At 41.5% G+C, this 27,358-nt stretch overlaps 2 protein-coding genes across 2 annotated transcripts in view; both read left to right on the forward strand.

Moving 5' to 3' along the window:
• Positions 1–492: 492 nt before the first annotated feature.
• spag17 (sperm associated antigen 17) lies at positions 493–23,863 on the forward strand. The gene is made up of 49 exons (XM_032511594.1): positions 493–585; positions 1,290–1,430; positions 1,925–1,984; positions 2,108–2,233; positions 2,495–2,663; positions 3,132–3,344; positions 4,087–4,271; positions 4,612–4,758; positions 5,049–5,118; positions 5,242–5,360; positions 5,491–5,691; positions 7,766–7,870; positions 8,056–8,206; positions 8,809–9,021; positions 9,344–9,381; positions 9,503–9,619; positions 9,782–9,936; positions 10,090–10,199; positions 10,287–10,357; positions 10,725–10,970; positions 11,231–11,345; positions 11,502–11,621; positions 11,771–11,881; positions 12,079–12,233; positions 12,712–12,820; positions 13,087–13,238; positions 13,351–13,465; positions 14,251–14,405; positions 14,624–14,768; positions 14,964–15,400; positions 15,650–15,835; positions 16,060–16,193; positions 16,410–16,540; positions 17,878–18,017; positions 18,100–18,288; positions 18,641–18,754; positions 18,916–18,964; positions 19,344–19,434; positions 19,545–19,595; positions 20,090–20,183; positions 20,366–20,477; positions 20,720–20,759; positions 20,925–20,989; positions 21,438–21,574; positions 22,251–22,429; positions 22,695–22,755; positions 22,916–23,063; positions 23,449–23,620; positions 23,719–23,863. Exons 1-49 carry the CDS (start codon positions 493–495, stop codon positions 23,726–23,728), a joined length of 6,447 nt encoding a protein of 2,148 aa, XP_032367485.1. The 3' UTR covers positions 23,729–23,863.
• Positions 23,864–24,264: 401 nt separating this feature from the next.
• LOC116686569 (transmembrane protein 151B) overlaps positions 24,265–27,358 on the forward strand; it is a 17,893-nt gene continuing 14,799 nt past the window's right edge. The window contains exon 1 of the mRNA XM_032511595.1: positions 24,265–24,773. Coding sequence (XP_032367486.1) covers positions 24,705–24,773 — 69 coding nt within the window. The 5' untranslated portion in view covers positions 24,265–24,704. The remainder of the gene's footprint in view (positions 24,774–27,358) is intronic.

Below are 27,358 nucleotides of genomic sequence, written 5' to 3' on the forward strand. Positions count from 1 at the left end.
TTGATAAGGGTACTAGAAGAGAGAACTCATTTTCCTACAGATAATTCAAATGTGTTTTATTTTTTTGTCAATTTGAAAACCGTAATGCTTTTATTTTGAAAGTTAAAAAGAAGATCAAAGTATCACTTCGGGAAACTTGACATGTCATCTACAAAAAACAATTTCCAAAAACTAAATTATTTAATTATAGATAAGGGTACTTAAAAAAAGAGAACTAATTTTGCTACAGATAATTCAAATGTGTTTCATTTAGAAACCGTAATGCTTTTATTTTGAAAGTTAAAAAGAAGATCAAAGTATCACTTCGGGAAACTTGACGCCGTTGTGGTTGCGGTTGCCAGGGGCAACACAAGCTCAAGGCAACGCTGGCCGACGACTGACTCGCAGTTTTTACCTAACGTTAGCTTAACACGATAATACGACTGTTACCCTGATAACTTTAAGACTATTTTCAGTATTTTCTTTAATGTAGATATTTGTCACTAAGTGGAAATGCCACCAAAAGCAGCTAAAAAAGGCTCAGCCAGAACTTCGGTTGTCAACAAGAACTGGGAGGCGGGTCTCACCGGGGCTCAGGTGGAAGAGGTCGGTTATCTTCACGGCTTTCTTCGTGTGTTCACCACACCTGTCTTTCATCCATAGACCGTTAATATACATATTTTATATGCTTTCATCAAACAAAGTGCACCTGAAAAGGTTATTGCCCGACACACTGTAGCGCCAACTTTTAGCTGAGTCGCCGGTAGCTAGCTTGTTAGCTAGCCAACGTTACATTGCTTATTCATTTCCGGTAACGTTAACCACTTCAAAAAAGTGGGTGTTGTCCTCCAAACTGCTCATTAAGGTAATTCAGTTACGTTAACAAGGTCGCTACCTAGCTATCTATCTATTATTCGATGAAAACATGTTGCCGAACGTACTTTCTGCGTCATTTTCACCAGAATTAGCCAGACATGACACAAATCGCATAAAAAAGTAAACATTTATTTTGAAGGTAAGAAATCCAAACCGGAAGTGAATTGTCGATGGCACCACTCCAAGTAAAACTTGATGGATTACGTTGCAGCTTTCTCCCATTGCAAAATGTTAACAGTATTTCTGCGAGCAACGTTTATAGTTGTCTTATTTCCGGAGATATAACGTGATGTGTGACGTGATTTTTTTAGTAAATTCACTTGTCAATTAACTGTAATGGAAAAAGTGAAAAGCACGATGTGAAAGCCGTGGTTCTCGACTTGGCTTATGCACGTGTATTAGTAGATCATTCTGGATTTGAATGCCCGTTGCAGGGGTCCTGGCAGGTGTGTGTGTCTTTGGTGGTCGGAAGGAGTCCAGAGGATGAGGAACGGACCCGGGCTTTGTCTTTGGCTGTACACAAACCACTTCGCAAACATTTTAACTTGTTGACCTGGGAGAGCACCATCGCCAAGGTATTCTTAGTTTGGGTTAAATTCTTTTCATTAATAGGGTGACCTTTTTATTTTTGTAGAGCTCTTATTGCAATCATACATTACGCAAACTGTAAAAAACATTTTCTAGTTCATATGAAATGAACTGTCAGAGTTGTAATCACTGTATTGTTTGTCTATGTGCTTTCACATCTTTAAAATCTTGAATAAACAGAAAGGCTGTACAATCTCCCACAAGCTTATACAACCATTAGTTTAAAAGTTGGAATCTAATTTTAGTGACAATCTAAATATCTCCACTTATTTAATATTCCTTAACTATACTTTCTCCTAGATCTGTGGTTTTATGAGATAATTACCATCCTTGATTGCCCTTCTCACTGTATTGACAATAGCATGAATGGCTAATTTATAAATACTCTGTATTATTAGTCATAAACTGATCTACTGGAAGTAGTCAGACCCACCTTGTATGTTGTCAAATGAAAATGTTCTCCTGTCCAACCTTATTACAGATCCATGAACTGGGGAACCCCAAAGCGAAAAGACCCGATGACATCCCCATGTATTATGAGGTAGGCTTGGGAATGAGTTTTTTTTTTACATGTTATGTGTCAGGTCTATCTTTGTGCTTCAGTCTTCCTGTGTATGCGTTGTGTCTCTGAGCTGGCTTTGTTCTGGGTTTGTGTCCCCTCTAGGTTACAGAGTCTGCTAAGGTTCTGCTGGATGCAGGAGAGGAGATTCCTTGTGACCTGATGGCTAAAATACTGAAGTTCCAGCTGCTACATATCAAAGCCAGTGATCAGCAGAGGAGGGAAGCTGAGGTGAGTGCTTCTTCATATACATGATTATTTGTGGGAATGACTAGAATTTATGAACCGTGTTGAACTAGATTTTCACTCAGGTTTCAGTTGCAGTATTATGACATGTTTTGCATTGAATTGAACTTTTGAATTAGTTATACAGGGTATAATGTCACTCATACTTTAATAGAAAAATTAAAGGGATAATGAGTAGGAAGCGTTAATGGGATTTTTCAACGGATTTGTTTTGTGCAATTTTGTCCTTCTTGTCTGTTTTTAAAGGCTGAGGAGGAGAAGGCAAAGGAAGGTCCTCCCCCCGCCAGCAAGGACAAAGGAGGGGCCAAAGTCTCTAATAAAAAAGGAAAGAGTCTGACCCCACCTGTGGCACCTACCAAGGAGAAGAAGACCAACCTCCAAACCAGGGATGATGTTAAGTCACCAAAGTTCATAGGTGAAAACTCAGAGCCAACTCTGTGTGTGGGCTATGGAGTTTAAAAGGTTAAAATAGTGAGAAATACTGTTAATGCAATCAAAGTCTTTGGCTTCTACGGTGCATATATAGAATGGTAGCGTGTCTGGGTTTGAAGAGAGAGAGAGAGAGAGAGAGAGAGAGAGAGAGAGAGAGAGAGAGAGAGAGAGAGAGAGAGAGAGAGAGAGAGAGAGAGAGAGAGAGAGAGAGAGAGAGAGTTAAAGATGGAGTTTGCTCACATCACAATAAATCAACACTGATCAAAATCAAAGCCTTCTTCAGAGCGTTTGTGCCGAAACGCGCCAGCTTTGATTTATTATTATGATGTGAGCCTAATTCCAAAAGGGCACGGACAGTATTTTAACCTCCTTAACTTGGGAGCCTGATATGTGCTACCATTGTATTAGATTAATTCACTCTGTGGGTTTTGTGTTATATGTCTGCACATAGATGACAAACCGCAGGATGGTCCTCAACACTACATCCTGCTGCTGGGCTTCTACCAGCCCCACCTGATTGGGGCGCTTGATGCCATCGGGGTACATGTTTCCAATGTCATTAAGTTGTGTTCGGAACGCACACAAACGTCTGAGGGACAGCAGGAACAGCACCCCTGTGAGGACAATGAGCAGAATCTGGAAGCTTCTCCTGTTTTGGATGCAGGTAACAGACCTTCAGCATACAGCATGCACTTAATGAGGCTAGTCAAACTAAATAATAGATTAGATTAGATTCAACTTTATTGTCATTACACAGGTACAGGGCAATGAAATGCAGTTTCGGTCTAACCAGAAGTGCAATAGCAGTAAGTGCAGGATATATACAATGGTTCCGTAAGTGTAGGACATGGATATGTACTGAATAAATATAGAAATTAATACTATTATAAACAGAATTTTACAGATGGGTTTGTCCTATGAATATAAAATATAGATAACAAGTATTGTGAGCAAGATTTACAGCTAGGAATGTAGTGAATATAATTTATAATTTTACAGATATGTGCAAATAACATAATATACTAATGGTTTACAGAGTTTACAAGTGAGTATGTACTATGAATATATATATACAGGTGGCTATTATTGTAGACAGAATTTTTACAGATAGATAAAATAAGTTAGGCTAAAATGAGCAGTATAACAATGATTTAAAGGTAGTACAAATAAAGTAAAGTTTGGGCAGAAACTATCCGAATTAAAATGCAGTGGAAAGTAATTGCATATTACAGTTAAAGTACGGTATTGCAGATGTATATGTAAACAATTGGTACTGTAAATAAACAGTCAGCAGTGCAGCTGCAGCTGTAATAGCTTTTACATAGATTCAATCTCATCATTTGCCCCTATTTTTTATATGTATTGTATGTTGTTATTAACATTACATCATCCTTTGTGTGTGCCAGAAGCCAAGGTTCATGGTAGTGTAGAGCTGGCTGCGCAGGCCAGGAAGTTGGATCTATTCTGGTCAGGTCTGAGACCAGTTTTGGACAGCGGGCCATCCCACTCTAAGCTTCATGATGTGGTTCAGCTCAGCTACACTGTCCCAGATCTCCGGCCTCCGTTCCACACACAACACCCCGAGGCTGAGGTGAGTTGGGCCTGACAGATTGTTTTAGATCTATTCTCATTGAAGCCGGCTCTGTGCCTCTGATCTTTGATGGAACTGGTCTGTTCACGTGTTGAACGTGGGTGTGTAATGTGTGGTCGGACAAATATTTATATGTTTGAAATTTGGCCCTTATTATCTCATTGTGGATTTTCCTGTGTATTGTTATTTTGTCTGTCTGAACATTTTGTCCCTCCTTTTTCATTCTTAAGGTCCTTCTCTGTCTTTCTCACTCTCTCTTTCTAGTAATGTTTACTAATCACTAAGTTTCACATTTCTTTGACTGGATTTTGAATTTGAAATCTAATCTGTGTGTGTCCAGCTGGAGATGGGAAGCCAAATCTTTAAGGGTGTGGCCAATGTCATCTATGAGTGTCTGCGCTGGCGCAGGCAACATCAGCACTACCTGGACAACGTCAGACTCATCTGTGTACCCACTGTTGTCGGGTTGGATCCACAGCCTGCAGAGGTATGCATGCATGTCAGTCAGTATAACTGCACAATCATTCTTCACCATCATAGTGATTGGTGCATGAACTTATAACCTTGTGTATTCATTTTCATACCGCATGGAATATAATAAACTATAAAGGAACATATTCTGACACAGAAGAAGAGTTAGAATTTACCAAGCGTTGGAAAGCCCAACAGTGACTCCTAGCGGACCAAAACAGAAGTGTCACATTTAAAGTGCCTGTTACCTCACTCTTCTGGTAAATACACACATTTTTTAGATATATAATGTATGTTTCTTGTCAGGTTTTGCCAATGCCTCTCTGCATGACTCCAGGCTCCAAGAAGAAATCAGCGCGGGAGGAACCAGACCAAGGTAAAACCTTTTTTCTTTAATCGTGTATATTTTGGGACATGCTAGTGTGCATGTTTGTTTGAAATTCAAACTCAAGACTAGGATGACTCCTGTCCTTTCTGTCTTCTCTACTTTTGTGGACAGAGGCCGAGCAGCCTTCTCTCTCTAAAGATGTGGACATGCGTTACTATAGCAACCTGCTTGACCTGGTTCCCCCTGAAGACTGCTCTGTGCCTCTAATCATGCACTGTATGCTGGAACAGGTCTGTGTGTGCATGGAGAGTGTGAATAAGTCGTGTGTGGTCAGGCTGAGAAGATGGGTGCATTTTTATTTTTATTTTACATTGCTTGGGTGGGTCAACACTTTTGTCACATGTGTGTTTGTGTTGTTAGGTGGTGATTTCAACAGAGCAGTCTTTGTCCGCACTGTCCCATGTGGCTGAGGAGCTCCAACCACAACATGGTGCCGGGTTAGAGTATGATCTGGTCAGCTTCATGCTCCAGAGCTTTCTGCCTCTGGTATACACACAGGAGGAGAGAAGCCACATGTTAAAGAGCTTGCTGACTACGGTACAGAATGAAGAAGTTAAGAAGGTATAGCACGCACACACACACACACACACACGCACACACGCACGGCACGCACGCACGCACGCACGCACGCACGCACGCACACACATATACACACATACACATTGAGAAATGTACCGTTAAGCATGTGCTGTGTGTATGATATCCAACAGAAGACAATATCAAAACACATATTGTTTTCCAGGACTCACTTCAAAATGTATGATTCAGGTGTGTGTGTGTGTGTGTGTGTGGTGTGTGTGTGGTGTGTGTGTGTGTGTGTGTGTGTGTGTTGTGGTGTGTGTGTGTGTGTGTGTTTGTGTGTGTGTGTGTGGTGTGTGTGTGGTTGTGTGTGTGTGGTGTGTGTGGCATTGCCTGCCAGGGAATCTGTGGCATATGGTGATGCAAAAGTGTGTGAAATCTGATGTAGTATGCACACCAGGTGGCTAGGTGTTGTGTGACGCACTGCCACACAATACCACCGTGTCTGTACGCCTGCGTTTGAACCTTTCATCTGATTCGCCTCTGACAAATTGGTGCATCAACAATTTGATGGAGGTAATCAATGCGCCTTCTCTGGTCAGTAACACAATCTGTGAACATTTTGTACAACTGCTATATAGACTGTATGTTTATCAGAGCTGCTAGGGCAACTTGAAGGTCCAGCGTATGGAAACAATCCGACATGTTTGTTGTTATGTTCCTGTACTGGCACGCCTATGACGTAAGCGTGTATGCCACGAGAGCCACTGAGAGCAGTTTGGAGCAGACTTTAGCATTTTTACCCTTTAAGTATAGTTTAGTATGCAATCATTTTTAAAGGCCTAGACCCCTGGAATAAAGCACATGTCACAATGTAAGTCCAGCATATGGTGCTATAATAAGGTGACCAGATTTCTCAGACAAAATCCGGGGACATTTTCAGCTCAGAAGCGTATTTACCTCCAAAACAAGTAATGTTTTTATTTTTGTAAAACTTAAAACGGGGACACTAGACCTAGAGCTGTTCTCATTAGGGTCTGATCCTAGACCCACCCCTGCTGCTACTTCCTACTCCACTCCACTACACCTCAGAGGGGAATTTTCAAGTAGAAAGTCCTATATTTCAAGATAGAAAGTCCAATATTTCAAGATAGAAAGTCCTTATAGTCCAATATTTCAAGATAGAATGTCTCAATTTTCATAATGTTGTAATGTTTAATGTTTACTACTGACAGCTTTTGTTTACTGCTCAAGGCTTGTTTCTGCAACAGCTCCTTGAATCAGATACAACAAAACTACTGAGCATATTTCCTTTGACGGATCGCTGCAATGGAAGTTAATAGGATAATTGTCCAGCTTGTTTTACGTTCATAAAGTGCTTGTTTAGCTGCTAACAGACTCAGATTAATATTCTAAGTGTCTGACACATGATGGAAGGATTTCTAAGGAGGTCGACCCTTCTGTTAAGATTAAGATCCTTTTTAAACATAAAAGTCCGCGAAATTGCGTTTGCTAAACGCACCAGACTCCATGTAAATAATCAGTGATTTTAGCATCGTAAAATACGGCTTTCTAAAACATCTCTGAGCAGCGCTGGCTCTGGCTGCCTGGAGCCTGCGTGTGTTGGGTGTGCGACTATCGGCTCCGTTTTGTCAGTTATTTCTTTCTTTCATTCCAATTTCGGGTCTGTCAGTCACAGTGGAAACCGGGGACATTTCCGGGGACAGATCCAGCCGGGGACAGGTAGCCAAAATCGGGGACTGTCCCTGGAAACCGGGGACGTCTGGTCACCCTATGCTCTAATCACAGTAGAGTAGCTAAACTACTGTTCAGTAAAGTCCTGCAAAATGAAAAAAAAAATTACTAGCTTATAGTAAACTTATATCACCTATAGTAAACACTGACTCCCATGTGAAGCATTGAATGGCATTTCCTAAATATGTAATTTCCTTACAATGATCGATGGATTCAATGGATGGAGTCTCGAAACCCAGGTATGGTGTGTATGTGTGTGCACCCTGTGACTCCAGAGTGTTCAGACATACTCTTCTCAAAAGTAATTATTATATTAATATATATATATTATTTGTCTCTGTTTTATTCTTTTATGTGTCAGAGGCTGGTGGAGAAGTTTGGAGCAGAGGAGATGCAGAAGAAGTCTGAGCACCCTCTAGTCATCAGATGCCATGATGAGATGGCACTGCGCTTGAGAGATATCAGTGCAAGTAGATTTTTTTTTTTACAGTTGTGTATGATTGATTTTTTTCTTTTGTCTATGTGGAATTGTGCCATTTATGTCAGGTATACTGTATAGTTTCTCTAATCTTGGCCGCATTCTGACCTAGTATTTCTGTGTTTATATGCTGTGTCTCTGTGTCTCTGTGTCTCTGTGTCTCTGTCTCTTAGGCGGTTCAGGGTTTTGATCCAGCCGAGGTGGAGTTGTCGATGATGAGGCGGTCTCCAGTGTGGGAGCTGATCCACTCCGTAGCTCAGCGGAGGAACAGCAGCTCCTGCTGGATGGCAACCAAACAGCAGCTCCAACACTACTGCACAGATGGTCAGAAACCAGAAACCAGAAACCAGAAACCAGCTCCCTTTTGGAGGCACACACCTTAGCTCAGAATGTATACATGCACTCAAGTACTGCACTTGTATTTAGTTTTTTACTTCCACTCCACTACATTTCAGAGAGACATATTGTACTTTTTACTACACTACATTAATCTGACATCTTTAGTTACTAGTTACCTTACAAATTAAGATTAAGAAAACACATGCAGTTTCTAAAATATGATGCTTTATTATAAATGAAACTACCCAACATTATATAGGCCTACAAGTCCATCTGAAATGATGAGACAGTTTCTAAAATGCGAGGATTTTTCTCCATGGAGTACTTTTACTTTTAATACTTTCAGTAAATTTTTCTGATGACACTTGCATACAGTAACAATTTTAATGCAGGACCTTTATGTATAATTGTTAATTACCTTCTGCATGACCTCAGAGTTTTTGGCAGCTTGCTGTCATGTTTTATGACTGTATTGATTGGAATAGGGAATTACTTATTGTGGGCGGTTGCTCAATCTATGTTTCTTGGGAAAAAGCTCTTGATTTATCCCCATTAAGATGATATAATGAGGCTATGATATCCCACAGATGTTGTGTCATGGCCGGAAGTGGAGAGATTAATTCATCAGAGCGTGTTTGAGAGTATGCCACTGACCAGGCTGGACCAAAAGGGTGTACTACTGAATGCTCCTGGACAACTGGAAACATCGGGACCAGCAGAGCAACAGACACCCACAATCATCCCCTGGGACAACCCACTATCCTACGCTAAACAGCAGCTTAAAAACCTACGGACTAAAGGTCTGTTACTAGGTTGGCAAATTCCATTACTGGGATGTTGTGTGCTAACATAAAATAGATTATGCAATAAAAAATGCTGCAGCAGGTTTGAATCCGACCTGCGGCCCTTTGCTGCATGTCGCCCCCCCCCCCCCCCCCCCCCCCCCCCCCCCCCCCCCCCCTCTCTCTCTCTCTCTCCCCCTTTTATGTCTGTCCACTGTCACTTTAATAAAGGTAAAAGCCCCAAAATATAAAAAAGAAGAAAGAAACTTGATTGCCTGTCTCAACAGCATGTTATACAATTTACTTAAATGCCACACCTCATCATTTATTTCAACTTTAGGTCCGACATTTCTCACTGAAGATCCTGGTAACACAGAGGTATTGTTTCTATGTGCATACCACTGTAGCTACTCACCTTTTTGTATGCTATAATAAAAGAATGATGACCATTTGTTCTTATTTTCCTCCCAGTAATGTTGCATGTTGTTTTTTTGTCCAGCAGATCAGTGGGAGAGTGTGTTGCCAGCTGGACTTATCTGACATTCAGAGTTGGAGGCTGAGATCTCTGTTTGACTGGCACTATGCCGAACACCACAATGCCTCAGTCTTCCCACAGGTGACCTGACTAATCTTCTCTTTTAAGGTTAAAACATCACGATGATTCTTTTTTTATCTAAAATATAGGAATTGTTATATTGATACCCCTCATATATGTTATGTTCTTTCAATTTTACACCTACAAATTACTTCTTTTCTTCTTCTTTTTTGAAATGCGTAGGTACTCCAGTTAGCCTCAGAAGAATACCGCTGCTTGGACACCTTCAGAGGAAGTCATGACAACATCCTGTACATATTTTGTCACAATCCAATGAGCCCCTACCGCCAGTGCAAAGACTTCTGGGATGTAGCCCTTCACACTGATGTCAAGTTCAGGTCAGAATGCAAGCTCACATTTTTAGTTGTTTTCATTCCACAGATAACACCATATGAATAGTAATATGTTTTTTTTGTTTTTTGTGAGAAAGCAAAAGAATATATATGTAGAGTGTTGCATAGACTTTAAATGTCATTATTACCTTCTGATAGGACGTACGTGGAGCATGTGGCAGATCGCATTTCAGATTGGACAAAAGAGGAAGAATTAAAGAGAGAGGCAACGCAACTCAGAAATCTCAGACCTGTTGAGTCTCCAGCGGGTAATGTGGTTTGTCAACATAAAGCTCTGGCAATGTGAGTGTATTCACCACCATAAAAATACAATGATTGTTTTGTTCCTGGACTAGATCAAAAGGCTACAAATTCTGCAGAGGAGAAGGACACTCTGGAACTGGTTATCAGAAAAAGCTCCCTTAAAGTTAGTACCATCCAACCCATGAACATTCACTTTCACAGTCGACTCTGCTCCGGCCTTTCAGCAGTATTACAGTAACTTTTGGACCCTTTATAGAAATCTGTTGAACTAAAATAAACCTGATCCCTCCTTCCCTGCTGATTTGATTTCCTCACAGAGCTAAGGAGATTTTGTATTGTCAGTAGTTACAGAATCACATTCCCAAGCATAATTTATAGAGCAAACCACTGAATGCATCCATCTATTATCTAAAACTCCTTGTCCTTAGACGGTTGCGTGTGGATGGAGCCTATTCCAGCTGACACTGGGAAACCAGTCAGTAATGGTACGGCAATGACTGGTGCATAGTAATGTGTGCATGATGTTACAGGCCTGGAAGTTGGCGCAGGAGCAGCTAGTGGAGGAGGACAAGGCCAAGAAATCAAAGCAGGACAATGCACCAAAAGGCAAGCAGCCAAAGGAGGAGGCTATGTCAACGGAAATCAAAAAAACTTTGAAGAAGAGCAGATCGGAGACAGTAGGCAGCTCAGCCAAGACTCCCTCAGAGTCCATTACGACCACAGCACCCGCTGTGGAGGAAAACAAAAAACTGCATTCGACAGAGGAGTCCTTCAAAGTGAGGGCACACCCCACACTAAACCATAAATAAACTGAGTTCATCTTTGCATTAGAAAATGACCTGAAAAACATAGATAGTAGATAATCAGTTCTGTCTGACAGTATTTTGCCATATTTCTCACACCGCCAATTAGCCAGTGTAGAGGCCAGCGTAGGAAGTGTAACTTAAGTCCATTAATACCTGCACATCCAATCAAAAAGGGATGCTGAAAAAGAATCCTTGTTGTGTGTCTGTGTGTGTGTGTGTGTGATTTGTAGGGTTTCACAGGCTACAGTATGGATGGAAAGTTGATCCATGTGTCAGGTCGTTGCCAGTACCTTTTCCCTTCAGATGGAGGACGCGTCACCGTGGAGAATGTCAGCTACATTGAAGGTATTGAGACATTGTTGAGGTAGTAGACAATATTTATTTGCTGTGCTGCGTAAGTGGAAAAGTCAGTCATTGTAACTAATGTTGTTCTTTTTTTCATTGATATCTAGTGAATGTTTTTCTTATGCAGCCATGCATTTTGTACTGTTTTTGCTCCAGGTTCCAGCCTAATGAAAGTGGCTGTGAAGAAGGATGGGCATCATTTCAACACATACGTCGACCAAATTGTTGTTAATCCAGCAAAACCTCTCCCTCAGCCCCAGGACAAAGAAACCAAAAGTAAAGATGTTGATCATACAACAGACATTAAGATTATTTTTATCTATCCTTGCTTAATTTTAATGGATAACACTCATAATTAAACCGTGTGCGTGTGCGTGCGTGTGTGCGTGTGCGTGTGTGTGTGTGTGTGCGTGTGTCCCTTTCAGTGTCGGAGCCTGTGGAGATGAAAAGAGTGAAACAGGGCTCCCTCTCAGCAGTGTTAGCCAATGGAATCCACCTCTCATACAGTTTCTACGGTCCCACAGGAGAATACAGAGGTGTTGCACTTAAAACACATACAACTTTCAGTCTTTATGAAGTTTTAATTTCTATTTAAATATTCCAATTTTTATTTAAATTTGAAAACGGGTTGATTGTGCTTATAGACTGACCGATCTCAGTGCTTTGAATATTCTTATTATTTTGTCTTCAAAGTCAAGGCAGTTTTAACTGTTTCTGTTTGGTGATGTTCTAGTGAGTCCTCAGGAAACAGAGCAAGGCACCCCAGAGACCTCCACCTTTGCCCCCATCCCTCTCTGCTCCACCCACCACTCCAAGGGGACAGACCTGGTGTCACTTCCCTCCAAGACACACAGCTCAGCCGGCCACTCCAGACCTCCAGAGTCCCAGGTTCCACATATACACATGGACGCACAAAAGCATACAGTGGGGGAAATCAAACAATAAAACTCAAACAAAGACTTCTCTGTGAAGTACTAAATACATTTCAGTTAGCGTGTCATTCCACTTTATTGCGCATAAGTTTGGATTGGATTGTTATAATGTATTTATCTGTGTAGTTGTATAATATTGTTGTACTATTGTATGTTAATATCATAGTCTGGTCTAAATTGCATGTGAATAGCTGCATTGGAAATAAGTTTAAAGTAATAAATGTTGACGTCTTGAATACTTATTTCCACCAATGTTAACATATACAACATTTGAAGCATAACACATTGTTAAACTGCTCTTAAACCTCAATATGAAATAGCAAAAAACCATCTGGGGCCATAAGTACCTGTACTTTTAAGATTATGGTGTTTATTGTGATGTTAATATTGTATTGCTCACACATATGTTCATTTTTGTGTGTGATTGTTTGTAGTCTAAGGTGTGTGAAGGCCGGCCAGCATTGCTATCAAGTCCATTCAACAGTCTGAACCTGTCTGTTCCTAATGGCCTGCTGCTGCAATTGCTGAGAGAGGATACACAAGGTCAGGGATGATGCACTTTATTGGGAATATACAAACGTGCTCATGCACAAGTGCAGTTTAACAAAACTGCATGTGAGCTTTGAAGTGAGATGACCAATCAACTGATGACCTTTGACATTCATGTACATCATACACTCAAATGTACCTGCTCATAGACTTGGGTAAAAGAGGATGTTGCCACTTTGTTTAGAATCTAGTTGCAGGCAGAAAGAAATGAATGTACCCTCTTTGAAATTTGCGAATGGTTTTTGTTTTTGTGTCCTCAGAAGAGCAGGGTATGTTGGTGAAACAGTGCTTTCCTCTTCATGGTAGGGGAGTTGTAGGGCAGCTTCAGGACCCTTCTCTCTCCAAAGAGCTGTCCCGCATTGTCACCAACCAAGGAACTGTAATCCGATACATGAGAGACGGGTCCACAGAGGTGAACACGCTGTACACACATGTTCATATAGAGGGACATGCAAAATCATGACTTCTTACTTAAAAATGGACACTCAAACTCTAATGACACACAAATCCCATGTGCACTGCAGGTTCTGTTTCCAGATGGCTCAGTCAGTTTCAGCCAGGATTCTGGTCCGGTGTGGGTTCCTGACTCTGACATTGAGGAGGAAAACACCTCTCAAGAAACTGAGGAAAACAAGAATGGTTAGAGTGGAGCACCACTGAATACATATCACCTTCTGATGCAAAATCTCAATCTTTTATGTTTCTTTGTGAAGTGTAAAAATGTCAAATCATTCCATAGTCCTAGAGAAATGTAAAATAAATTATATTAGACCTGTATTGAAGATATTTTCAGGTTCTAAGAGTTATAGATTTGTTAGATTAGCTTAACATAATCTATGAACTATTATAGATTCATATTTTAAAGGAATGAATCTGACCACTTTAGACAGAGTCCCTGGCAGAGTGCCTGGGCCCCACTTTGAGAATGACTAGTGATGGGCGAATAAAGTATTAAGCTTTGGAGCTTTTTTTCTTTTTGTGTCGAAAGAAATTTGATGCTTTGGGGCTTTAAACTCTAACAAAAACAGTGACATCTGGTGGTTTGCAAAATGTAGAGCAGCTCTTTAAGATGGGTCGAAGCACTGAAACACCTGACTTGAATAGTTTTAGTCTCATATGTGTGCAATTAAAGTTCAACAAGCCTGCGTGTATTACGCTGAAAGACCTGAAGTGCTTTCCGAAGCCGCAGTGAGTTTGGAGCTTTGGACATCGTCAGTCACATGGTTTTCCTCATTTGATACAAGCATGACACAACATGTTGAAACAGCGCGCTCCACAAGCGGGAAACAAGCTCCGGATCTTGAATATAATTGGCCCAACTCTATGAATAACTGTTTTAATGAACACGACGGGCCCCGTGCTGTTAAGATCATTAAGTATCACTTTCAATGACGCACAGTGTCAACGTTTATGTCTATTTACAGAGCAGAGCTCAGAGAAGGAAGCTGATGCTCAGAGAGGCTGTTGGTTAACCACAACTCCATCTGGAGCTCGCATCTACACTGTGGGGACCACACACAAACACATACCCACCACGCCTCTTCTGGCCATCAAGGCTACAGACCCCATAACCCATGAGGTAAAAGTGCCGTATTACTCCTGACTGTTTACACAGGTTACCTGTTTTCTGAGTTACCTGAGTTATTTAGGTTTCACGATTAATTCAATAATTACAGTAAACTTTGATGTTAACATTTCAGTATATTGTAAATGTCTGAGCATCTTGAAGTTTGTGATAGAGTCTCAAAAATGAGTGAATTGGTCCCATTTTGAAAATGCATTTTATTGCTGCGTCAGGTGATGCTGAGCCGGGAGGATCTGGTGGTTTCTGTCCAGAACCCAGACAGATCTATAAGTGTAGAACATGCAGACGGAACCAGGATCACCAGTCTGTACCAAGACAGACCAGCAAGCACAAAGCAACACATACTGCTGCACACAGGTGAGCAGCAGACAGTGCACACATGTTGTGGGAAATACTTGGCTCACATGCGCACACGGCAGCCAGAAAGTTAGATCTGCACATGTCCTGGTATAGCCTTGGACAACACGTAAGCATATACACATGCACTTCATTTTGAATTAAGTAAATGTTTTTGTTATCTTACCTGAGTTCCTGTGTCTGTTATCTTTCCAGGGGAGCAGTCTGAGAGCGTGACCCTTAAATCAACTCCTGAATGTGCATGCGGCTGCACTGAGTGTGTGTGTGTCACGCGCTGTGCGGACAGCTTTAATGAAAACATGCACATCCAAGATACTTGTGACAATGGAGAAAAGATTAGCGGGGACAGTGCTGGACATGCTTGTACAGTGATGAGTGAGTGTGAGCCTGAAAGAGAAACTAGTGTGGATAAGAATGGTGAGGAGAACATGTTTGCAGAAGACACGGTGGCTGAGAATGGTAAGAGGAGTGGATATGAGAGCGATAAGGGGAGTGTGTTTACCAAGGAGCGGGTGATGTTGGTGGAGAAGGAGGGCTGCGCCACAGTGGTGATGTACCCAGAGCGACACACGGCTCAAGTCTTTTTAGCAGATGGAACTGTCATCACTGGAAACAACCAAGGAGCCTATCAGGTGGGTGGTAACATCTGTGTTTCAAGTTATGTGTAGGGCTTCTATGTGATTACAGTATCTTTGGATTTTTCTGCTGGTGTTTTCATCTGCTCAATCATCTGAGTGCTGTCTACCACAGTGTTAGTCTTGATATGACCAACAGGTGGCAACAAAGATTCTACACAGTTGGTTATTTAGGTGTGTGTCTGTCTGTCTGTCTGTCTGTCTGTCTGTGTCTGTCTGTGTCTGTCTGTCTGTCTGTCTTCCAAGGTGTTCCCATCCAATGTGGGTCTCCTACAGATCCAAAGTGATGGAAAATGTGTGTACTCTTCCGACCCACTTGTAACCTCCAGTTCAAAGGGTGGCACTCCTACAAACCAACCAGGAAGCTACACCATGAGTCACACAGACACAGTGGTCTGTGACATTACAGACCCTGATGGGAACCACTTCCAGGTTAGGATTATAACACAATGGGTTAGTGTCATCATGAAAGTTTCCGTGGAGGGCAATGACAGACTGAGAATTTATAAGAGACAGTCCATAGTCTCAAAGAAGCAAGGGCACAGGGAGATGTTGACACAGTTTACCATTATGTAAAACATCAGTGTCAGATTTTCTGGTGATAAATAGATAAAATGAGTCCTTAATTAGTCTAACTTTGTCTGTGTATGTTGCAGGTGATGGAAGATGGGCAGTTATCAGTTTTCAACTGTAGCCCTGCTCCAAGCACACAACAGGATGAGGAGGAGCCAGAGGAGGAGGATAGAGAAATGGCCAGGATTACTGTAAAACACAGAGAACATTGTCCCAGGTGAGCCTATCTCCACATGTACAGTACTGCACTATTTATTTGTTATTGTTAAATACAGGAAACTGAAAATGTCTTTGAGCTGTATTGTCAAATGTTGATAATAATATTTGCTCTGCATGAATACAGAGTCAGTAGAATTGAGACAATATTACACACAACTGCTGTCTGTGAATGGCCACATCCCAGAAACTCTGTAAACATCATCTTGTGTTCCAGGCTGTTTCTGGTGCATGAGAACGGCTCAGGTACTGAACTACTGAGCTCTCAAACTGTAGAGGAAGTGCTCTACCAGGCATATTCTGACCCTACCATAGCCGTGCTGAAGGAACCACTGCCAGACTCACAAGGTGGCCTGATGAATATCTTCAAAATCAAAAAACAATATTCATTAAATACAATTTTAGAGGGGCTGACTCACTTACAACCAGGGTGTGATTTTCTGTGGGGATGCGTGGGATTTCCCCCTTTCTGGTCTACATATGCCTGCCACTGCTATTTCTATCCCTGCTGGGACAAAATGTACCCCCCACCCCTCTCAAAATGATTAATGCTACTTCACCAATAGACCACTATATACCTAACATAGACTTATTTTAGGGTGTTTTCACACCTGTAGTTCATTTGCTTTGGTCCGAATCAGTTGGTGAGTTAGTAAACTTGGAGCGATTTGCACTTGGTCGGTTGGGTTTGGTTTGGTTTCACACCTGTGAAAATCCAAGCGTACCAAATTCATTACAAATCAGGCAAAAGCATCCAGCTGTCTTATTGGTCGGATATGTCTGCAAGAAAGTAAATATAGGAAGAAGGTCCTGTGTTCTGGTCTAGTGGTCAAACCAGCTCATTTCATTAAAATGATCAGACATTGTTTTAGACGTTAATACGTCTGCTCTGGTCTCTGAGACTTTGCTCTGCCGTCGTCTGTCTCTACTCTAATTTTAGCAGCCGCTTGTTTGACCACAGAGATACGAGTGACGGACACCGAGCTTGACCGCAGTCTGTTTCTGTTATAGAAACACAGCACACTGCTGCTACTACAGGAGACATTGGCTCAGACCTCTAAGCTACCCGACTACAGTTAGCAGCAGCAGTAGTTGTTTAGCTGCCAATAGGGGACTGAGCCAGTTACAGGCACCGCTAACTGACGCTCCTTTCAGGGCCCGTGGTAGTGGAGTGAAGCCAGAAACAGTTAGCGTCATTCGGCGATGACAGTTAAAGTTTAGGCACCAAAATGACTAGTTAAGTTTAGGAAAAAGGAATGGTTTGGATTAAGAGATTTCAGAGGAATGAACAAGCGTAAACTCCGCTCACTGGCTTGAAAGCGCTGTGTTTTCCATTAAATACTGAAGTGCATATTTAAGTGTTTGGCATGCCTGGCCAAGTGGCACTATATCCATGGTACTGCAAGGGGGATTTGATTCTTGCATCTTTTGTTTTGTCGTACATGATCAACCCCCCCCCCCCCCCCCCCCCCCCCCCCTCTGCATTTTTCACACATCGCACCCTGAATAAAACCATTTCAGTATCTGATCCAGCAACATCTTAGTTAAAAGCCTCATATATCCTTATTATATGTATTTAATTAACTGACTTTTGAGTCAAGCACATTTTTCTCAGTCTGTTTTGAATGAGGTAGAAAAAAATCATCTGAAGCTACAAAAAAATATAAAGTGTGTGTCTGTTTCAGATATGTTTGGCATAACCATCCTAAAGCCCAGCCACCAAAGTGTGTGGTCCCAGTGGTTGCTAGGGAAACAAAAGCCTGACATCACCCCTCCCAACCTCAGAAACCGCAGCTGGCATGACTTCCCTAGACTAGAGGTACAGGTGTGCAGACACACACACATACACAACACACCCAGGGCCAAACACTGACATGTTCCTCCCTCTGCCTTTCCCTCTATTCCAGAAAAAGAGCCCAGGTCCTCCCTTTGGTACTGATATTGGACGAGGTTTGAGTCTGAGAGAGGGGTCCGGTGGTTCTGAAGCTGAGCGTCAACCTGTGAGGAGCTGCCCTAAAGTTGTGGAGATAAGGGAACTGTACCAGCACCGGCCATTCACCACCCCACTCAGAAATACTGTAGACACACGCCTGAAGGTAAAACAAACCCCCGTATGTGGTTAAATGGATTACTGTGTCATACAGTCATACGTCGGTCAGTGGTTTGCTAAAAGCCTGTTATCATCTCTTGTACGGTAAATGGTAATGTTTTTATTGCATTTTTTTTCAATGAAGCTTGTATTATAAAAAAACGGATTACTTGAAATCAGAGTCTTCAGCTCTGGTAAAAAACGTAGGCAGATTGACATGTCTCATTGAAAACCAGTGCAACACCTCTCTGAAACGATGCGATGCCTCTGCTTTGGTTAATACTGTGTCAGCAGGTAGTCTTCTTACATTACAGTTGTGAATGATCCTGACAAATGTTGGCATGTGGCTCTGACTGCAGGAATACATCGAGACTTTGATGGAGAGGGAGCAGCGATCAGAGGACATGAAAGTCAAAGACCCGCGCACTGAGGAGGAGAGTGTTAATGCCAGTGATCTGCTCAATCTGGTCCTGGTCAGCACACACACACACACACACACACACACACACACACACACACACACAAAGAATATGTTGTAAGGATCTTTACCCACTGCAAACTGGGATAGAAACCTCAACAAATAATACGATAATGTTATAATATTAATGTAAATTATTAATGGTTTATTTTAAAGTCTTTTGCAGAAGTGGATGCAGGTCACACCCTAGACAAGAGGACTTCAGGTCGGTGGCAGCTTCTTACAGTTAATAAATAACATTTTCCATTTGCAGTTCCCTGTTTTCCTTTTCTTCCATTTTAACGAATTAAGCATACATTTAATTTGAATTTTTTTGTCAAAATAAAATTCACACAGTTTGTGGGAATGTTTAATGCCACTTTTTTGTATGAATCTGATCTGGAGGAAGTTATTACTATTGTTTTGAAAAATCATGTATCAGATGCTTTACCCAACTAGGGTTAGTTTTGAATTAGTTCTTTTTAATTAATGTTTCAAGTAAAATATTTAGTAGTTAAAGTTCAGTACAATAGTACATGTTATTTAGTTTTGGTTTGTTGTGAGGGGGTTGAATGTAAACGTCTTCCTTCTGTGTGGATCCACAGTGGACATAGCCAGTCAGTACAGCCAAGGAGTTGGAGCCCTACATGAGCAGTCGGACGTTTCAGAAGACACAGCTACAGTGGCTAGTGACAGGTTGGAGAGATGAAAATGGCATGCATGAACAGACAATGTAGCACAAAGTTACTGTTCCGCGTATTTAAATAAGTATGTATTAATATTCATTTTTTCATTCCCTTATCCAGTTTTACTAATGGAAAGGAGTCAAAATGGACTGAAAGACTTGCACAGTACAGGTAAACATAGGTCTGTCTCTCACACTATTTTGTGATTCTGTGTGAAGAACTAACAACTACCTTAACTTATCCACTGGGATAACATTTGAACTAAGTGCTTTATGAGTTATACTTAGTAGTTACGCTGCACGTTTGCCCGTCACGTTGGTGTTTGTTAATTGTTGAATTGGCTTTTAACCCGTCATTTTCTGTATGGCTACTGCAGTGCTTCTCCTTTTAAAGGGAATTATTTGGAAGGAAACTACAGCAGCTGCTGCAGCATGACTAAAAGAAGGGTGTAGAATAGATTAAGGACAAAGGTTTCATGTTGTAGTTGCTTTACATGTGTATGCTTTTGTAATGCACTTTGAATTGCCTTTGTGTAAGAACTGTGCTATATAAAATAAAGTGCCGTGCAAAAAGTGGGAAATGATGACCACAAGTACAGCACATTACATTTGCACTGATAGCCATCAACCCATCAGTAATTTTCTCTGTGTGCATGTGTATGCCAGACAGGAGATGTGTGAGGAGCAGGCTTATAGGGAAGCTCTGAGGAAGAACAACATTGTTCCTTTTTTCCACCCAGAAAATATTCTCTTATACCAGGTACTGTATGTGTTCACTTCAATGTACTATACATTTATTTAAATAAATGTTCTTCCATTTTTGAGACAGTATTATTACGGGGAAAAAGACTCAAGTTTTATACACACATGGATTCACCATATCTGACACAGAAAAATACTAATTGTACCGCAAGAGACACAGCCTTGTTGCTTGTTTTCCAGAATCTGCTGCAGCACCAAACGCCAGCCTTTAGGAGCCTGTCCACGGATCTCCCTCCACTCTCCAAGTCAGACAGGGCTGAGGCCTTCCTAAAAGATGCCCCACAGGAGAACAGTAAGTTATTATAGCGTCAGAATTAACTAGGCGCTACTAAGATGAAACTTGTTTTAAAGGGTCTCCTCTTGGGAATCAGTACACAGCAGATACATCGCTCACTGTGTTGTCTTACTGAAACCGAGCCATCGCTAACAAAAATGTCTTAACTTAGTAACTATAGAGGTGCATAAAAACCATTAACTGTAGATTCAGTAACATGCATTCTGTATAATATGCCTTATTTGTGTTTATAACTGCAGCCCCACGGCCCTTAAACCCAACACCCTCTCAATCTGCAAGGTAATAAAGAGGATGCTATGAACTGCTTTGTCCTGTGTCGGATTCTGCTCTTAACTCGGTTGTTATGAATCACAAAACATCTGTGAATGTACATTTGTTGTCTAAATTATGTTTACATTTGCTGTTGGAGCACGGCTTGACCTCGCTTGGTGTTTTTGCTCTCAGTCATGCAGGAGGAAGTGAAAGGATGCTTAAAAAAAGACCCACCAACTCTACGCCTCAGACTGCTGGTTTGTTCCCCCCCCCTTCCTGTGTTTTATATTAAAATAAATTCCATCATCAGTGACCTCAACAGTAATGTAATGGGCAGAAACACTATTTTTGAGATTAGCAAGAAGCACAGGGAACAGCATTATCAATCAGGAAATCCATCTGAATATACAGGGACATTTAAATAGGTGCCTTCTATTTAAAGCATCATCAGGCAATCAAGTTTTAAATTAACATGTCCCATTTCTTGGTGGCATGGTATAAAAACCTACAGTACTAGCAAAACCGACTTTTCTGGTTGGTTTGAGGGTGTTGATCATGATCCCAAAGAATGTGTGTTATTCACCGTCATTGATTTCCAGATAATTTCCAAATCTGGTTGATATTCAGGTTAGGGAGATTGAGACCTTTTTTAATGAATGAATGGGTAAACTACCATTTTTGTGTGTGTGTGTTTGTCTGTGGCAGGTGAAAGCAGACCTGGGCATTCCTCTGGGCAACGCAAGTCGATCCAGGTGGATGTGACTGGAAAGCTCAGGAGGACTAAAGTCAAACTACCAACCTCTATCCTCAGCTCTAAGCCTCGCAGCGTACCAAATCAACAGGTGCTCGATCATTCACACGAGAAAATGATTCTGCAGGATATCACTGCATGCAAAAACAAAAACAGGATTTCTTATGAAAATGTTGTCATGTCAACACATCACCTGTGTTTGAGAAAATGCAGTGGATTAATGTCGTTCTAATTTCTTAAACTAATCTATTTAAAATGTCATAAATAATTTAGCATTACAGTATTTACCAATGAGTAGCGTGGTTATCATAGAAATATTTTCCTACTCCAAAAACCTCTTTTAATCCACTATATGCATTTAAGGTGTACCTGGTCCAATAAAAGGAAAACATTATTACATTAAACTTAATGTTTTTAAATCAAATTATGTGTTTTGCTTTATCTGTGTAAAATGTTGCGCTGTATACTGTTAAACGTTCCAAGGTTTAAAATGTTATCTGTTAAAACATGCATTTTAAAAAGTCAATTCGAGAGGTAGGTTATGCCACTTTAGAGCATGTTGGAAGAATGCAGTGACTTCATTGTATTTCTGCTGTTCAGCCCATTATCAGTGATGTGACCTATTTTGCCTCGAATATCCTGTAATCCTGCAGTTTTTTGACAAACATGGGTTCCTGTTCCACATACGGACAGCTACCTATACACATGCTTCTCTCTGTGGCACACCTACTGTTCTCACATCACCCTGTCTGTGTCACCTATTCCAGTACCTGTCTGTGGAAGAGCCAGTGAGGAGGAAGTGTCGAACAATTTCTCAGACTGATCCAAACGTCGTAGTGAGGGGATTCCAGCTCCTACCGTCCAGTGTTGACTTTGGCACGCTGCAGGAGGGCACCTCCTCGACCATTACTGTGGTGATGAAGAATGTGGGTGTTGACACCTGCAGGTAAGACACAGGAATATGGATAGATGGAGGTGTGGATACATAGATGTACAGGAAAATGTAGGCTTCAAAACCAGGAAATAATGAAAATAATGAATAGTTTAGTTGCAGCTTAACTGGTTTCAAATGTCCTTTTAATATGTTGGAAAGAAATGAGAAAACAGTGCTTTGGATAGGTGCAGGTGACATGTGGGTCACCTTCAAGTCCAAAATGAAAACTTTGACCTGAAACTTATGTGTGGTTTGTTTCGATCTGTCTCTCTGCAAGGTTCCATGTGAAGCAGCCTCCACCTGCTACAGGCCTCCGTGTCATCTACAATCCTGGGCCCGTAAGTCCCAGCTGGACGTAATGATGTTAATATTTATATTTGCATTTGTTTTGGGGACAAATAACTTATATTGGGTATACAATTGATATTTGTAAAGACCTATAGAATATTTTAACCCTTAGTTGTTAAACTACATGTAGTGTACTGTATGTCTGTCTAGGTGGCTGCAGGTTTGCATGTTAAACTGCAGGTCCAGCTGTTTGCCATGTGTGAAGTCCAAGCAGGTGAGCTAGAGCCAAAGAAGTACATGTCCCAGGATATCATCATCCACACTGAGACAGACATCCTCTACCTGCCTGTCACTGCTGATATCCTTTCAACACCTCAAGAAGCGTTTCACTTTTGAAGAAACATTTCGCTTAATAGTCTTAGTTTTTAGAAGCAAGTATTCTTAATCGTTACTTCTTTTGACACAACTCAAATGAGCTATTAATGAGCCTGTTTGCATTGCATACCTTCATGTAGTCTGGCTCATTTTCCAGCCTGCTTTTCAAATTTTCAAAAATAAATGTAGGTTAAGATTTAGGCAGGTGAACAACTGGTGACAGAATAGAGATGATGATAGTTCCTCAGTGATGATAATAATGTGTAATTGAAGACAAAGTGCAGTTGTAAGATTTATTAGGTCTGAGTGGCTCAGTCAGGTCTGTTTAGAGGCAACGTACAGTAACGCTTGTCCTTAAATAAATCCACCCGTCCTTCCTGAGGGGTTATATGACATTTGGCACAAGGACCACACCAGGACACCCTACAAGAAAGACTCCAGGGTCAGTCAACTGTCTTCCAGCCTACCTGCTGGACAGGGGTGCGGTACAGCCACACTGACGACTCGGGACACTCCTGACCAGTCCTTCAGCAAACATGGGTCAGTATCTTGTACTCATACTACTCATCAACATAAATTTCACATTTGGATAGAAGGCAGTCACTATATCTGAGCCACTATTTGTTTGTATATTTCAGGACACCCTAATCGTACCACTCTTCTGTGTGGAATCATCCTCATCCTACCACACTCCTCTCTGTTAGTCCACAAACATTTAGTATTTTAATGGATTTTTATATTCACCCTTGTTCAAAATAAAATCTTCATCAACACTGAAATTATTGTAGCAAGTGAATACATATTTTGTCTGTGTGTCTGTGCGCGTGTGACAAGATCACCAGACATGTGTAAAAAATACCCGTTGTGCCCATTTTAATTTGGAAGTAGTTTTTAAGAAACGTGTCTGCCTGAGAGTGTTTGTCTCTCCACAAGGTGGACTCGTGCGTGTGCTGTGCTCAGGTGTATAAATGGGGGGGTGTGGGGGTGTTGGTAAATGACGTCAATGGAGACCCAATGCAAGGTGCAACAATGGCCAAAACCTTAAACAAACAAAACAATGGTCGAAACTAAGCTGAATAATGTCAGTCATCCTCGATGCCTTGTATTTGTCATCGACGTTTCTAATTCCACGCTTACTAGGTTTGTGCTCACGAGAGTCTCCCTCAATTTGTGTAGCTGCAGCATGTGAAATCCTTGGCCCCGGTTGGCTCTCCTGCGCTGTCGGTGACGCGCGCACACGTGCACATACGCACACTCGTAGCAGAGCATCATAGAGGGAGAAGTAGCGGCAGCGAAACGGTTTGGAGGGGAGGGCGACGGGCTTCGACTTTGGATGCTTAGTCACATCTTGCCTTGCCCAGAGAGGCGAGGGATGGAGCGGGTAGAAGGGAAACACTGAGCGGGTCAACGGGAGACGACACGGAAGAAAGCACGGGGTGTTAAATCTGGAGTAGACGATGCTTTTTTGCCGCAGGCCCCGCCATCGTGAAATCGGATACCGACTTGCGGCGGATGGGGTGACCGAGCTCGCTGCCCCGCCGGGGAGGTCCCTTCCTTCGGACGTTGCCGGGGTGGGAGCCGCCTGTGCCCGGTTCTAAGGAAGGAAGGATTGGCAAGAGGGAAAATGCAGACGGAGGAGGAGACGGCCACCGCAGAAGAGCCCATTTTGGACGAAGGGTCAGGACGAGACCAGGTAAGAAGGACATTTTTTGTCTGTCTCTCTTTTACGAGTAAACAAGGTTGTTTATGCGTGGATAGGAAGAGTTCAGGTAGCGTGAAGTTGCGCATATCATCGTTTTGCCTCCACATGAACCTGCCTCTATTTTGATGTCATTGCTGGTCGATACCAAACAACCCGTGACTTCTACATCATGTGTGCCATACTGTAGACCATGTCGACTCCTGGTCTTTCATTGACAAAAAAATAATACCTGTTAATGATTTGTACAATAGCAAGGACACTGGACAGGACCTTGGCAGGAATGGAGATGAGGCTGTGTTTTGGCTAAATGGAGAGGGTAGGGAACCCTAAATCCCTCTGTCTGGAAAAAAGAGCTACAGATGTACTGTGGTGTGTTTCTCATGGGAGAGATGGTTTAGTCTTTTTCAGTATAGTAGAGTATGTTCATTTACCAGCTGACACCACTGAAATACACTAGAGGGTGACGTCACAGATTAGCCACACACCCACCTTTTAGCCAAAATTACGCTGACACAAGGTGAATGCTGAGAACACAGTATAACACATCAGGACAGTAAGTTAGTTTATTTTACAGGGACTTACTAGTTATAATTATAGGATATACCCGGTTAGCAGTGTGTTTTTCTGTGGCAAACTCCTTGATAACAGAGGCTACCCATCTTCCTAGCAGATTGTCCTTATACACATCTCCCTAACAGTACATCTACTATACTGGACCTCCTGAGAAGTCCTTCTCTGTCTCCTGAACCAATGTAATGAAAGCCCTTCCACAGTGAAAGTACATCTTGTTTACACATACAGTATGATGCCAGGAATCAGACTTTGTGAGTGTGGCGGCTTGGGTGGGGAAGCAAGGTCTAAACAAACGTCTTTACCATGCAACCTCTTATACTAAGCAATTCACCACTCTGTCTATCTGGGGCGGAGCCAGGTGTTTCGGGGCTTAGCCCAAACCTAGGGTAGTCCAGTGGTTTTTTTACGGTAGCTATTTGCCCTATTTTTCAAGATTTATATAATAGAATGCCTATAATCTTTAAATTAATTGGAAAAATACATGATAGCTGCTAAGGAAAATAATCTTCATGAAGAGCACACATCTTATTTTATATCTAATTGTTTTCCAACTGTCTTCATTCTGAAACTAACATACAAATGTTGAGAGTGACTACGTGTGAGTAAAAACTTGATGTTACTATTCTTAAGTTGCATAACATAGGTAGGCTAGGACTTTAGCGTAAACAGCCTTAATAATCTTCAAACCTATGTGTTGTACTATGCTGGAGTAGAGTTCACAGAAAGAAGGTTTAGTTTAGAGATAATAATCTGATACACTTAGGAAAGCCGGACATCCTTTGAATGCCCTAGTTCTTGTAAAAATGTAAAGAAGCTGTGATTTTTAATGCTTATGACTTTTAACTGTTTGTACTTGTGTTTTATCTGTTTTAATGATTTTGTGTAAAGCACTTTGAATTGCCCTGTTGCTGAAATGTGCTACACAAATAAAGCTGCCTTGCCTTGCCTTGCCTTGCCTCAACAGGTCATTTTATACAATGACATCAAGTTTCCCTAATTGGTCTCACTACAATGAAATGGCTGCTATGGGAACTAACATCATCACACATGAATATAATTGGGTTTATTAAATCCACAAGAGTCTCACCTCTCCAGTCATCCCCACTTAATAGAATTCCATGACTGTTTAGGGACCCCAGTATGCAGAAATATTCAAAAACACCATTTTAGTATAGGTGTAAATAACACACTTATATTAAATTGGGGAAAACTTCATGTTTTTTGCCCCATGATGTGGGCATATATGTAAAGTACTCATGTACTGTACATCAATGCCCAGAGAGAAAAGACATTCATGACTGGAGCCCAAAAAAACAAGAAAAATAGAGCAGAGCTTTGCATGACAAAACAATCCATGAGTCTGTTGCCAGGAAAAGATAACCATGGATAACTATTCTCCCCACCGTTTCCATTTACACCACTTAACATAACAGTCCATATCCCCTGGAGAAAGAGCAGAGTTGTGTGTTCACGTGGTGTAATGGTATATAAGGACCGGTTATACCGCTAACGAGGAAGTGAACAATACCTATTTATGGGTGTTAATTACTCCGCGAGTACCAGTGGCGATGGGTTGGTGTCACTCCAGGTACCTGTTCTGTTGGCTAGGAACTTAACGTCTGCTAGATGTGAGCTTCAGGGCTGCAACTAAACTTTCACTGTTTTATTTATTTTTTTATGATTTTCTTGTCTATGAAATGTCAGGACATGGTGAGCAATGCCCATCACAATTTTATTTGTTGAGGGGAGTTTTATGTCTTTATAAACATTTGGCAATTGGCTAGTGGTAATTTAAAGACCTGGACACATAATATGTAGCGTTCACTTTATTCCACCTCTCTCATCATCTGTCTTTTTATCCATGCCTGCAGTGCAGACAGTGCAGTGGATTCAGTCATCTGTTCTCTGCTTCCATTACTTTCTCCCATCTTTCCCTCTTGGTCTCCTTGTTAGATTTGCTTGCCATGGAGTATACATCTCTCTCTCTCTCTCTCTCTCTCTCT

Source organism: Etheostoma spectabile, unplaced genomic scaffold, assembly GCF_008692095.1.
Source record: "Etheostoma spectabile isolate EspeVRDwgs_2016 unplaced genomic scaffold, UIUC_Espe_1.0 scaffold394, whole genome shotgun sequence".
In the NCBI taxonomy this organism is placed as follows: domain Eukaryota; kingdom Metazoa; phylum Chordata; class Actinopteri; order Perciformes; family Percidae; genus Etheostoma; species Etheostoma spectabile.